Source organism: Phaseolus vulgaris, chromosome 7 (assembly GCF_000499845.2).
Source record: "Phaseolus vulgaris cultivar G19833 chromosome 7, P. vulgaris v2.0, whole genome shotgun sequence".
Taxonomy (NCBI): Eukaryota; Viridiplantae; Streptophyta; class Magnoliopsida; order Fabales; family Fabaceae; genus Phaseolus; species Phaseolus vulgaris.
In genome coordinates this window covers 3296755-3311406 of record NC_023753.2, presented here as the reverse complement: position 1 = coordinate 3311406, position 14652 = coordinate 3296755, and the positions used below count along the sequence as shown (strand labels likewise).

Below are 14652 nucleotides of genomic sequence, written 5' to 3'. Positions count from 1 at the left end.
TTTTACTGGAATTCCTTATGAAAATGCAATGAGACAATATGTTGAGGCCATGGGACCTTAAGGGCCGGGATGCTCTTCCTTTTTGGGTTGGTTTTTGGCCTATCTACGTTGGGTTAGGTACCACCTACGATTGGTTTCTATCATGGTCAAAAACAATTGAAGGATTGGGACACTGATGGTGAAGTGGTGTCAAATTATCAGTGGTAGTTAGTGATTACAAATCATTTTTATATGTTCATTATCTATTGAAGTCACTGGTAACAATTTGGACACTTGTGCTTTTTGATTTGATACGTACTGTTTAGTAACAGAACAAGGAGTCACGGGCATAAACTATTTGGAGCGCAAAACATCTTAAGATTTATTTCCACATCCAGCAATAATCGAGTAAAGGCATGAATAAGAGAAAACTAAGGAAATTATATGATTGATCACTATCTCTTAGTTATGGCTTGTATACAAGAAGGAAAGAGCAAAACTAAAAACAATTACTGAATCAGAAAAAGAAACAGCAACACGATCCACAAAAGAAGCCATGAGATGAAACATTATTTGATTCATCAGACAAGCCATCACAGGAAGCAACATTTGACTCATCAGACAACATCTGATTCATGATACCAACAGAGAGAAAAATTATTTTAAGTTTCTGATATTACCAATCGCCATTCATTGTGCAATTAAGGGTCATTCATAGCAATAGTAATTGGGAAGGTGTTTCTGTGACTTCACAAGTTGCAATTTCAATACCAATCAAACTCATTGCAACTGCCCGTGTCACCATCATTTTCTTAAATAATGGACACAGAAGGCCTCAAAAAGCATGTCGTGTTTAATCCTAATTCCAACCTTAAAAGTCATTAATTATTGCAGTCTATAACCACTTGTTAAGAATGCTGTTTTTTTTTTTTTCATCAGGGAAGCATATAGAAAATCCAAATCCCCAAGTATCCTTATTTTAATCTAAGTCACGAGGTTATATTTTAACACAACGCACATATTTACATTTTTTATGTATGTAAAGTCTGAATTTATGTAATTATGTATATACTTTATTCATGAGTATGTCAGTAGTTTGTGGAAAGGGGCAAAACTTTCACGTGAGACTTCACGTCCATTTGAGATTAACACAGTCCAAGATTACGAGCAAGCGGTTTTAAATAATACAAAATGAGTCCAGAGGATCATCTCGTCGCTTCATTCCACAATTGTTTTCTGAGGTTTGGAACGAAGGAGGTAGTAATTGTAAAAGATTTTTCAATAATCAACTTAGTTTTGGTAGTTGGGAGCGATATTTTATATTTCTTAAGCCAATCTATTTATAAATTTGTATAAATTTGTATTGGATCTTTATATGAATGAGTCTTTATCAATATGAATATTATAATTACGAATATTATAATTATCCTTGCATTAGTTTTGACAGTATGATCGGTTAGTGTTGTTATTAATTATTTTGTCTTTTTGGTTTTCTTAGGTGTTTTTTTGTGTTACTTTCAAGGCTATTTTAGTTAACTCTATTATCATCGGCTAGATGTGTTGGAGTGATCTCAATTGTCTAGTTTCATTCATGTAGTTTCAACCATATATGGTACATTTGACCCTAGACTCGAGAACTGTTTTGGAGAGTTTTATTTGTAAATTTTTTTACTTATTTCATTGATAAGTGTTTTGCCGCTTGGTTGAGATAAACTGAACTAAATACTACTCACTAGTCCCATAGGCTCGAGGGATGTGTCCCGAAAAGTCTACAAGAATCTTGGTATGGACCAGATGGATATTGAAACGTCATCACTTGTGATATGTGTTTAGAATCCTTGTGATTGTTGGATGTGGAAAGATCTAATGGTTGGGGAGAGAATCGTCTTATGGGTTGCCTGCCTTTTAATTTCTATAATAGAGTGTATCCTTTTGTTGGGACCATCCATTCTTATAATCAATCCGAGAAGTAGCTAGGTGCAAAAAAGTTTATTTTCTGAGGTTAGTGATGTTCTCCTCCTCAAGTGTGTCAACTTCTTTGGATGGGTACTTAACAGAGGATTTGATGAGTTCAACCTCCAAAACAAGGGTATGTCAAGTTATGCTTCGGGAAAAGCCCAAGATCTTGTTATGGTCCATGCAAATAAATCTACATTATTGATGAGTACTCGAGATATCTCCTCAGCTTCAGAGCTAGTCAAGGAAGTTTCAATTTTGGTGCATTGTCATGAATTTGCAAATGTGTGGTGTCTTTGTTCGAGTCTACTAGAATATTGTTTATTCACGGATTAAGGTCGGTCATGATAACCATGTTGTCCCTTCACAATTGTGGTTGCTTTTGGTACGAGGTCATGAGCTCAATCCTTAGGCTTGTCACACAACATTCTCTTGCTATTCTTTGATCTACATGAACGATCATGATGTTCCATGATGTTGATGAGAACTTCATCACCAAGTGAGGCATGAACACTATCACTCCTAAGAGGATGTTATAGGAAGTATTGACGTTGACAAGTAGATATCGAATCTTGATGGTCCTACTTTTAAGGCTTCCTTTGTCGAAGTTCGTATACAAGTTTATGCAACCTCTATAGTTTTCACCCTTTCCCCCCAAGAACCCCGCAATTTCGTCATCATATGGTTGGAATTCTATCTTGAAGATTTACAATTTCTGGAATGACTTTTCCTTCTCTCGTTTAATGTTTAGTAACACGATGGATATTAAATGGTGTGGTTTGCTTGTTGCAAATTGTGTGCCAATTTTGGTCTCCAAGGTGTCAAATCAATTAATCGAGAGGGGCAAAAGCCATGTGAACCAACCTAATGCTCCCTCTTTCAACGATGTAGGAACGATGCGACACAGAACAATGTCATATGTGGTATACAAGCTCATCTATCTGATGTAGACAATGATGTGTTGATCCAAATCTTTCTATCCATCAGATCAATTGATTGTCAATCCTTTTAAGCTGAGTGGAAGCACAACGTCCATTATACCATCAATAAATGAGTGTCTTCTTATGTCTCATATGATCATTGATGTATTGGTTGAAGTGTTTAGTTGAGACCCGATCGTGGAACTTTCTAACTCCTAAGCTCGGGTCACTATATTGGGGTGAGGTTCTCGGTCTATGAGAGACGATAATCTTTTTTGCGGTTTCCTGGTGAGCCTCATTGAGAGGGAAGGATACATGATCCCTCCTCCAATCTTACTTTAAGAGGAGTGTAGTATTTCAGAAAAATGTGAAATTGGTTTGACTCAACAATTTTTAGAAACATTATTTAAATTAGATAGTTTATCTTTTCAAGATAAATGAATAACTCATCTAAAGAATTTTGCAAACAAGTAGCAAGATAAATAATATTTGCACACTCTATCAACCACTTTGACAACCCATTTTTAGAAATAATATGATCATTAAAAATGAATTTTGTATTTGGAAAAGGAAACAAAAGATAAAAGATAAAATAGGGAATGTAACGTGGATGTAAAAATGTATTGAGTATAAAATTATCAGGGTCACAAGTAAAGAAATGAGTCTGAGCTATATAATGACAAAATTTAAGAACACCTCTTTATAATGAATAATAATTAATTACAAGTAGGAACTAATTAAATATTTAAATGGTTAATTAAATATTACTTTATGTAGTTATCCATTGGTCCTTTCCAACTTGTAAAATGAAAATGCCTTTGTCCTTTCCGAATAAGTTTATCTCTTATGAAATTTTAATCTATGACGATAAAAAGTTGATGAGGAGCTTGATTTCACTCTTTTTTGTTGGAACTTCGAAATAGGAGAAGTAAATCAGAAACTATTATTCATAATATTTATCTAAATAACATTATTTATTCTTTAGAATTCAGTTAGATTATATTTCCATTTTCTAAGAACCAAATTCTCAATTAGTTTTTCAAAGTTGTAAAATATTAATTATTTTTATTATTATATTTTTAATTATTATTTTTTAAACTTTTTTACAAGTTCAGCTTTTTTATAAATTGAAGAATTATATCAGGATTTGGTTTACTGACGTATTTTTTTAGTGAGGTATTAAAATGAAGGTTATAATTCAGTTATAAAACAGTGCTATTTAAGTAAATTATATGAATAATATGCTTTGGGAAACAAAATCTGAAGTAGTGATACTTTTGAAAAAATTTCTTTTTGTTCACAAACATTATTTTGTATATGTTGCAAAAGTTTCTTTGAGGGTGATTGATAAAACTCATGCAATGGAAGACAAAAGAATTGAATCCTGCTCCAAAACTTCTGATAACAGGACCCTACAATATATGGTCCCAGAGTAGATTCCAAAGGAATTAGTTTCTGAAAAGCTTCAATCCTTCTTGTGGACTGTGTTTATGTGGAAAAAAGTGGACAATTTCTTTTCATCTTATATATTGTTTTCTTGTAAGATTCACACACTACACTATTTGTCTTGAATTTTGATTTGCAGCAGTGATCAAACTCAAGATTTGAGGCACTCAATTTATTTTATTTATTTTTTATTGATTAAAAAAAGTATAAATATCTCATCAGATAACAAATAAAATAAATTTTGGTTATAATAGATTTTGTACACTAAAAATTAAAAAGTTGACTAAGTTTAGCTTAATTTTTAATCGATGAAAAGTTTGATTTTTTTTTTACATATAATTATATTTAAACTATAGTCTTATATTTACCCTAGATATAATCATAAGTTATATCAAGAAAAATGAAAAAAATATTATATTTAATTAAGATAAATTATAAATAACTTTTATATCTTAATTTTACAAAATTAATTCGTAAAATAAAATTTATACTCGTTTATATTATCGTTTATATTATGAAATATTTTTATTTTTAATTTATATTAAATCTTTGAATGTTAAAGCAATATGTCCTCTTGTTAGTTACTTGTAACATAAGAAAATAAGATATAAGAAAATAAGATATAAGAAAATAAGATAGAGATGGTGATGCAATAAAATTCGAAAACCGAGCTTTGGTTAAAGTTGTCTAAAGTGTTTGGTTTTGTAATGAAGTATGTTGGTAGTTGTTTGAAGGGAGGATGGCTGAGCGTATCCACCTTTGAATCCACTTCCTCTTTCACTTTTCCTTTTAGCCGAGGCTGTCTTTCTCTTTCTTTCAGTGGTTATGATGCATTTTGTTTCTTTTTGTTGTTTTCTCAGCACTACCCGTTGCGAGCTCAATAAACTACCAGACACACATGTGACCACTTTTTCTTATCACCCAAGGTTGTCGATAATGACAATATTGCCTCATCACATGTTTTCCTAATTATGACCAAACCAAAAATGCAAACAGAAAAAGAGACCAAAATTCGACTTCGTCATTCCTTCCACTGTGTCTTCGCCTCCTTTAATTATTATCTAATAATATTTTTCATGTAAAAACTATTGAAGGCTAATACAATTTCAGCCTTCAAGATCATAAACTATACTCAACTGGTGACATCTGTTGCAGATCCCACATAAACTAGATATCGATTAGAGATGAGAACATTTCATTACATATAAGTGGATGTAAACCTCAATGTTATGAACTGACTTTATAGAGTTTAATTAAGTTTAAAGTTCACTTCGTAATATGGTATCAGAATCATTTCTATCTTATTTTAGTGTTTGTTGGACCTATCGTGTCACCCGCTATCGGGCCGTTTATTGGACCACATCAAATTGATTCAATGTCTAGTTTTCATTATTTTTTCATCCAGCTAATGGCTGAAACTGTATTAGAATAAACTACTTTTATCCTGGATGAATATTTGTTTAAATACATTATTTATTATTGATTAAAAGCAAGAAACAAAAATGTAAAATTACATCTCTTATTTGATAAGTCTTATTCGTGATTTTTGCAATTTTAAATACATTTTAACTAAACAAAGAGAATTGTATTAAAACAAATTTGGTAGCACTTCTCTTATATGAAATTTTAAACGTTCATTTTGTTCATGTATTAAAAAAGAGAGGACAGAATACAACAGATTAAGATAGTTGATTCATGAAAACGTATATCATAAAAAAAATAATGATAATATTAAATAGAAGTTTAATGACTATATATTCTCATTGTATGAATTAAAAAAAATTATTAATATGAATTTGAATCTAGCTTGTAAATAATATACTAGAATACAATTTTATTTTCTAAATCACATAATCTAAAAGGTTCATTTAACATATCTTTCCAGAAATAGTATGAAAGACTGTAATATTTTGTTAAATTATGTGGTGGGATGAAAAAGTATTGGGTGCAGAAAGCAACAGCCAAACTTTTGCTAACACCGTGATCAGTGATCCAGTTAAATGGCCCAATTGGAAAGCGGAAATGGATCAATAAAGAAGCTCAAGCCCAACAAAATGTGGGCCCTCTTATAACAAAATTCGAAAGCCTGGGATTACCGAATAAAGAAAAGTAAAAAAGACAGAAAAGGAAAAGATCATAAAAGGCGAACGGAGACTCTCCTCTTCCTTCATCACCAGCAGCAATGCAAACGCTACTTCTGCCGGCAACACGCGCCGGCAGTTTTACGGCGGTTCCACTGTCAACCTCTGCTGTCGCCGCCCCTCGTCCCTCTCAACCATTTCTGCGGCCGAATTCCCTGCCCTCACTGCCTCTCAATTTGGCTCGTTCTTCTTCCTCTTTCGGTTCCTCCATCTCTCGTCAACCATGGAAGTTTCCCTTCACCGCAAGCGCTTCTTCTCAAGTATCTAAGGCTTTCACTCCCTCGAATGACGAATCAGAGAAGGCAAAACTCGAGCAGGTACTGTCCAGTGGTTTTTGGATTTTTCAATTGCGAACTCGAATTGCATTTCTAGGGTTCCTGAAGGTGGAATTGTTGTGGTACAGGTGGCGAAGAGATTGGAGAATACAGCGAGGTATTTCAAGCGTTTGGGTAACTTAGGGTTTTGGGGTCAGCTAGTGTGCACCGTTGTGGCTGCCGTCATACTCTCATTCTCCGTTATCATTACCGGAAAAGTGACATCTCCGGCCACATTTTATGCCACGGCGGGTGGAATAGTGGCTGCCTTCATTTCTGTGTTTTGGTCCTTTGGTTACATTCGCCTCTCGGAGAAGCTTCGAAAAACTGCAAATGACCCCACCAAGGTGTGTGTTTGTGTGCATTTGAATTTGCTTAGGGTTCTGAATGAGGTTAACTATTGCAAGTTGGAACTGCATTTACTTAGTTATATTAATGTGAAATCATCGTTTGTATCTATTAAGTGAATTTTGATGAGGTAGCTTAGCTTTCCCCTTTACTTGTGTTTTCAGGCACCCCCTCGTGCTGATGTAGTGAAAGGCTTGAAAAATGGTATAGTAATGAACCTGTTGGGGATGGGAGCTGCTATTCTTGGGATGCAAGCCACGGTTGGCTTGTTGGTTGCTAAGGCTCTCACTACCTCGGCAAACCCGTATTATCAGGGAATTTCCCCTGGTAACAGCCCAGTTCTCGCATTGGATGTATTTTTGGTGCAGGTATGTCCTTAATATACAAGTTTCCCTGTTGCAGATTAATTTTTTATCGCAGGTTTGTGCTGGAGCCAGGTTCTTTTATTATAGACCAGCTCTTGTTTTTATCAGCGTTATTCTCACTAGTTTCCCGTTTGACCTGTATAGTTGTTAATTATGTTATTAAAAAGCCTATCATTCAGATGAAAGCCGGGTCTTTATCTTCTTATAGCCCCCGTTATGACCATCTTTTTTGTCATATGAACCAAATATGTAAACAATAAATTGGGGACATGTCTTGAGTCCTGTTATTCGAGGATGAAGTTTGGATTGGTGGAGCTTAACTTTCAGTAGAATTGAAAACAGAAACAATTGAACTCTTATTATGTAAAAAACCTCCTCACATTTAAGAGTGTATGAACTGAATGAGTCCCCTAAAGTGAGAGTGCAGTCAAGAGTTATGTAGGTTGTGATAAAATATACGCATTAAGCATATCAAACTATAAAATTGTTAAATTTTTTTACTCCCTCGGATTTCCAGTCCATGCTTATAAATTATAACTGCTCTTCACTTTCATCTCTTAATTGCACCCCTTATTTTAGAGGAGACAAATTGGAAATATTGTTTTTTAGTGGGTCCCATATGAATTTTATGGAGTAGTGAAGATTTATTGAAAAGAGTGTAATAGAGAAGAGAATGTGATGTTAATATTTACTGTTTTCAAGATTTTACTAGTATACTTGCTACTTTTTGTAATAATTGATCATAGTGAATATTTCCATTAAAACAAAACAAAATTGTGAAACATTTTTATTGTATTGTGTACAACATATGGTCTTCGGCAGTAGCTCAATGTTTGACTTTTTGGTGCTACTCATCAAGAAATGAGTAACACTTTTAAACATTATCATGTTTCTTTTTGCAGGCATCGGCGAACACTATTCTTTCACATTTCCTTGGGCTTGTTTTCTCACTGGAGTTGTTGCGATCAGTCACGTTACCACCTTCAGAAGCGACTCCATTTCCGAAGTTTGCATAATGTGCCTCGAGACTAGTATTATGAAATCACACCCAAAATTGTCCCTCATTTCTGCTGGTTGTTTGCTTAATGAAATTGTGTTCCAGTTTTTCTGATACAGCATTTTAAAGTCCTGTTCCTAGGCAATTCCCCAAATTGCGTATTTCCGATTTTAAAAGAACCCGTGCAAATGTTGCTAATAAGCATGATAATGCCTCAACAAATGAAGATCCTTGGGCAGATTATTACAATGGCGGGAGTCGATCGTATTGTCTGCACTCTACAGCTTTGGAGTCATCACTTACGTTCATAGCTTGTCTACGGTAAGATCCAATAGGAGACATTTCGAAATTCAACTCTGAAATTATTGTATATTAGATCTGTCATGGAATTCTTTAGCTTGTTTGACAGTATGGTGCTAAGTTTTTGTCCTTGTTATAGAGTTACGTTTTGCCCATGATTTTGTACTTGTATCACTCTCTATTATGTATGCATCACAATCTCGTACAGTTTTGGTTCATGCGCAGGATTCACATAAAAGTAGGTTTTGGTTTACTACGCATCTGATTCACGTAAATACTCTCAGCTAAGAATTAAGAACTATGTACGGAACTATCCTATTTCCTTGTTTCACTTCTGATCAAATTAACTGTTACTATAAAATTGAGTTACCTATTAGAATCTTCAGATTAAGAGAAAATAAAGAATAAAAACAGGAACTTCATGTTAAAAGTATGAAAGATTATGAACATAGGGATCGTTAAATTGGAGTAGCAAGAACTTGAATCGAATTCATAATTTTTCATGTTCTAACTATACCTTTAACCATAAAGAAAGGGTAGAAATTTAAGGAAAGCTTATGAATCTTAATGAAGACGATATTTGATACATACAGACTACGCTTGTATGTAGTTTGATACTTCTTTTACGAGGATACCTTGTTCCTTTTAGTACCAGGAAAACTTTCTTTGATCTAATAATAAATAGCATTCCAAATTAAGAGCACGATGATTACTTTTTAGAGTATTCACTTCCAAACATGGAATAACTTCGTTAGAAATATTTGTAGTTCGGGTGGAAATGCAGAAGCAATCAGAGTAGTTCAACAGTTATTTTTAAAAAAATACATAGCTAAACCAAAACGCGTGTTTGGAAGATAATTTGTTTCGTGTGCATTGTAAATGTAGTTTGATTGGAACAAAAAAGTGTTTTTAAATAACTTTGGACTTTCTTTGTACCGATGCAGAAGCAGTTGAAGAAAGTTCTTAAGAAGTTCATTCTTCACTGTTCCTCATCTTCTTTTCAGGATCTATAATAGAAACAAAATGGGAGGAAGATGCTATTCGGCTCGTTTATTTTAAATAAACAAGTACTCTTAAATTCAATTTTGCTTTCAATTTTTAAGAATGATATTAAAATTATGATCATAAATTGTCAAAATAGATATACTGTTTTTTTCAGCAACGTTTTAATCTACTCGTATGAATACAAAAAGTATATTTTAATAATCATTTTACTTTACTTTAGTTTTTAACATATTTGTTGTGAAAGAATATCGATATAACACACCAATTTTTTTTAAAGTATTATTATATCTGACGATCAATAATATCTCAAAACCATTGTTATAAAAAAATACTAAATTAATAAATACAATTTTATTCAGAAAGATTTTTTATAAGGAAAATTAGTCAAACAGTAAACCGACTTTATTTTTTTAATAAAGACAAATTCAAGTTTCAAATTTGATTCACTTAAATAAATAAAATATATATTTTCATAAGATAAACCTAACTTTTAGTTCAGGACTCATTTATTCTATAAATGCTTACCTAGACATTTAATTAAATTTACAAAAATGACTCACTTTTTAAGTTTCTTTTAAGTTTATATTTACAAATTTTATTATAAAACTTATGAATAATGAAGAGAAGTTGCTTAACAGGTGAAAGGTGGCTTCTTTACTAGATCTAAACTCTCATTCCTTCGTTACAAGTAAATTGTGTGATGTGTTGAATTAAGGTTTTTTCCATATTTAAAATCACTGAGATGATTACCAATGGGCAATGGGAATAACTAAAAGAGTAAAAACAGTGTGATGAAAAGGTAAAGTAACATACAATGGCATGCATTCATGTTTTTTCCATCCTTCTCAAACTCACAATTTCATATAAAAATTTACAATTGCAACTAACATTGATACTGATATTACACGCCATTTTGAGGGCTAAAGATTGAGCCATAACACCTCAAAGCATGAGGAAACCATTTTGTACATTGGAAAACAGACAAGGAAAAAACAATGAAGCCACACCCACCTACCATCACACACTATATATACTGATTTCTAAGTAAAACTAGTTTTCCATTCAAATTTATTGAGTTGGATCTCCACACAGAAAAGAGCATTTATGAACTTGCTATGAGGAAAAACATGAGACTAAGACTCAACAACACCCATCATGTGTCTGAGATTCCCATTATCTTCTTTTCTCCTCATTCTCTATATGTAATTTTTTATCAGCATGTTATTCTTATCTACTAGGTTGCTATCTCTGGTGCATTCATCTTTCATTTCAACCCTTTTGCAATTGCAAAGCCTAGTTATGCTGAGAAGGTGATGAGAAGATGTTCACAGTTGAGGTTCTACCCCTGATTTGTTCCAAGGTATGCAGTGCTGATAAAGTTAGTTGGATATACATGTTCTTCATATTTTTTAGGTCAGAAAGTTCTTCGGGAACCTGCATTACAGTCTCTTCATTTTCATTGATACTCACGGAGGCAAAACCATTTTCCATAAAAGTTTGACTCATTGAAGAGCACGGGCCATTGGTGAAAAGAATGCTTAGTATCACCTCACACTCCTTTACAAGCTTGTTAATTACATCAATTTCATAGAAGGGCTGCTTCACCACATCTTGGATAAAAGGTGAGCGAAGTAGAGCACCAGTTTTCTTATCGTGCTTCTTTATTATCTTCACCAAACCTGCTCTCAAAAACTCACCATCAAACTCATTCTCTATCCATCACAAATAAATGACACATGAACTGTTAATGTGAACGTGTTGTACCTTATTATTCTTCCTTCACAAATCATTATATATATTTAAAAGTTCAATCTGTTCTGATTAGTTAACTAATAGTAAAAGTTTAACACTTCAAGTATATATATATATCAATTAAAAACCAGTTGGTGAATTCTAGCTTTCATGTATGAGCTTTTAGAACATAACATGCCTGTGTAGTTGAGGGCACTGTAGTTTTCTAGCAAGACCATCTCCCCATGAAAATCTACTATTTCTCTCCCTAATGACATCAAGTCCACATTTAAATCCAAGGCTTCGACAACTCTGTCTTGCAACTCCTGCAACACAAACCATCGATTATATATATATTCATGATCTTGTTTGGACAACCCTTTTAATAGTAAATGAGTTAAATGTTTTTCATAAACTAACTGAAGAAAAAGGGTTTGTTTTAACTTGCAAAGAAACATTGTTCATTTTACCCTATTTTTACCATCTTTCTAGTAAGTGTTTATTTGAGAAGTTAACCAGACAAGTTTGGAATATAAATAATAAGAAAAGATGAATATGTATGTAAGTAGATAGTTAGTTTGTTACCTTCCCTTTGATGACATATTCTTCTTCCTTTTCAATGAAGAAAGTGTTAAACTTGTCAATCTCTAGCTGCAAGAGGTTAAGGAAGTGGTTGAGTTGGTTGGCATCCATTTGGGTTGGAGCTTGCCCATCTTCGGAACACATAAGGTTCAACTGTTTCTTCAAGATTTTGTAGCACAAGAACTTGTCACGCCAAGTGGGCAAGGTCTGCTCGATAAGGCTCTTGAGGATCTTCTCAAACTTCATGTTACGGTAAAATCTCTTATCAGGAAGATGCTTGTAATTGATTGAGTGGGAGGAGTTGAAGTGATGAAATGCAGGGTTTTATTGGGTTCGGGGATTCGAATATTCTGGCGGAGGGAATGTTGGATTTTGGATATTCTTCATGTTACTGACACGCAAATGCATTGTTTTCTCCGTCTTTTTCCTTAATGGGAGGCATAACAGTATTTGTTCCATTTCTATTCTGTTCTTTTTGTTGTCTTGTTAGAAAATGACGTTGGCCAAATCTACTACCTTAGGATTGATCACATGATGCCCGAATCTACTGTACATTGTAGCCAATGACCATATATTTATTTGTATATCATGAGATCATAACTCCTCTACTTACAAGTATCTAGCCACTTCATGCTTACACTGCTTGTTTTAGAAACTTGTGAACTCTATTTTAACGAGGAAAAAAAATATAATCTAAGTGCCTTTGATATTTTGTAATTGTGTTTTGAGGTTGTTTAAAAAATAAATATATTTGTTTTTCAACCATTCTATATGTGAATTTTATCTTTTAGTCTAGGTTACAAATGAAAAAATATATATTTTTATTTTGTATAGATTAATTAGTTAAGTAGGATATAAGATCTTATATTCTTAAATGTGTTTACACTGATTGAAATACAAATTAATAGTTTTTTTTTCTGATTAATTGATGTATCCAATTTTATGTTTAAAAATCTCTTGAATGAAGATGTATGATTATTGTGTTTTGCGGTTGACTTTTTAAGGTATTTTTCTTTATTATTTAGTTGGTCCAATTTTTTATTTTTTTTTTAGTAATGTAGGATACAGTATATAACTATAAAAACGTGATTTGGTGATCTGGATTAGAGTGCTAAGACAACATGTATTAATATACACAGTCAGAATAAGGGTATCTATCAATGGATGATGATGAGATTGAGTTTATGCTACAAATTTTGGTGTTGCAGTTATGCAAAATTGTGTATTTCAATCTAATGCACAAATTTGGGTTTAAACATTCTTCTTATGGACTAAGTGAAAAAAAATTTAGAAAAAGTTTTTTTAGGAAATTAAACTAGAGATTTTAATATAATTGAATATTATATAATATTTTGTAGTTTATGTTTTTTGTATTCTGGAATACATATATGATGTACAAGGTTGAGACAGTTACAAGGTTGTGGAACAATTAATTGTGGAACAATTAAGTATATTTGAAATACGACTTCTTTGAAATAGGACTTCTTAACAGTGAATTTTTTATGTAGTTAATTAGTTGACGAGGAATTCAGAAGAACTTACTAGATGATGTTTGTTATGAAACACAAAAGTACGTAGCTCTCTTAAGTCTTGTAGGTTAGGTTGGAAGTCTTTTTTATTGAACCTTGATTTTGTAATAAGGTTAATAAAACCTTCAAGTATTCCATATTTATTTATTTATTTTTTACCAAAAAAAAATCTTATATTTTTATTTGTACATCATCAATTGAGAAAGTAACTTTTCTACTTGCATTATGTGTTTGACAAATGAAATGACTCTTTATTGTATGCAAAATATCTACTTTTGTAAATTAATATTCAACATAATTATAATCTTTTGGTAAATACAATTTTATTTTTGACCACCTTCGGTATTTTAGCTGAGGAACTTCTTCGGTCTTCCCCTAAGCTATTTGGACCACCCATCTTAATCAGTAATAGAATTAGTTTAACGGTTATTTAACGTTTTTCAGTCGGGGTATTCTGGAAATAAAAATCCAAAATTGAAAATAATGCATTCTGAAAAAATAAATCTGGAAGATATTTTTATGTTTCGGATATAAAAATCTGGAAAAAATTTGGATAAAAAATCTGGAATGAAAATAATACATTCCGAAAAAATTTATATGGAAAAGATTATTGTGTTCTGGAAAAAGGGTCCAGAATGTAATTTTATATCCACTCCATTTTTTTAAGGGTATTTTCCATTTTTCTCCTGTGATTGGGTGCATGCAGTGATATGGGGCAGGAAGCAATTGCCTCACATTTAACAGCTATCGATGTTGAACCATCACTAGTTCTGGATTAGCTCATACAGAATCCTTTCTAAGTAAAAACAAAAAAAGTACTCAATTCTATATATGGGCTTAAATGCATTCACTTTGCAGTGAAGAAAATGTTTGGGTCTGGTAACATAAAATGCAAGCAATTGCTTCCTGCACCCAATAATCAACTTTTAAAATTTTCCCTTATTCTAGAATTAAAAATAAAAATACATTCACTAGAAGAAAATCTAGAATTTTTTTTGTTTCAAAAATGAAATTTTATAATAGAATTGAAAAACCAAAA

General features: G+C 32.5%; 2 protein-coding genes across 2 annotated transcripts; one reads left to right on the top strand and one right to left on the bottom strand.

The window, feature by feature from the left end:
* Positions 1 to 6395: 6395 nt before the first annotated feature.
* Positions 6396 to 8984, top strand: LOC137830644 (protein TIC 21, chloroplastic). The gene is made up of 4 exons (XM_068638102.1): positions 6396 to 6759; positions 6846 to 7103; positions 7269 to 7472; positions 8372 to 8984. The coding sequence occupies exons 1-4, from the start codon at positions 6484 to 6486 to the stop codon at positions 8483 to 8485; spliced, it is 852 nt and encodes a 283-aa protein (XP_068494203.1). The 5' UTR covers positions 6396 to 6483; the 3' UTR covers positions 8486 to 8984.
* A 1592-nt stretch (positions 8985 to 10576) lies between these two features.
* Positions 10577 to 12400, bottom strand: LOC137829567 (SPX domain-containing protein 2-like). Its single transcript, XM_068636395.1, has 3 exons — positions 12088 to 12400; positions 11702 to 11828; positions 10577 to 11450 (listed from the first exon to the last, which is right to left on the bottom strand). The coding sequence occupies exons 1-3, from the start codon at positions 12328 to 12330 to the stop codon at positions 11065 to 11067; spliced, it is 756 nt and encodes a 251-aa protein (XP_068492496.1). The 5' UTR covers positions 12331 to 12400; the 3' UTR covers positions 10577 to 11064.
* Between the last annotated feature and the right edge of the window lie 2252 nt (positions 12401 to 14652).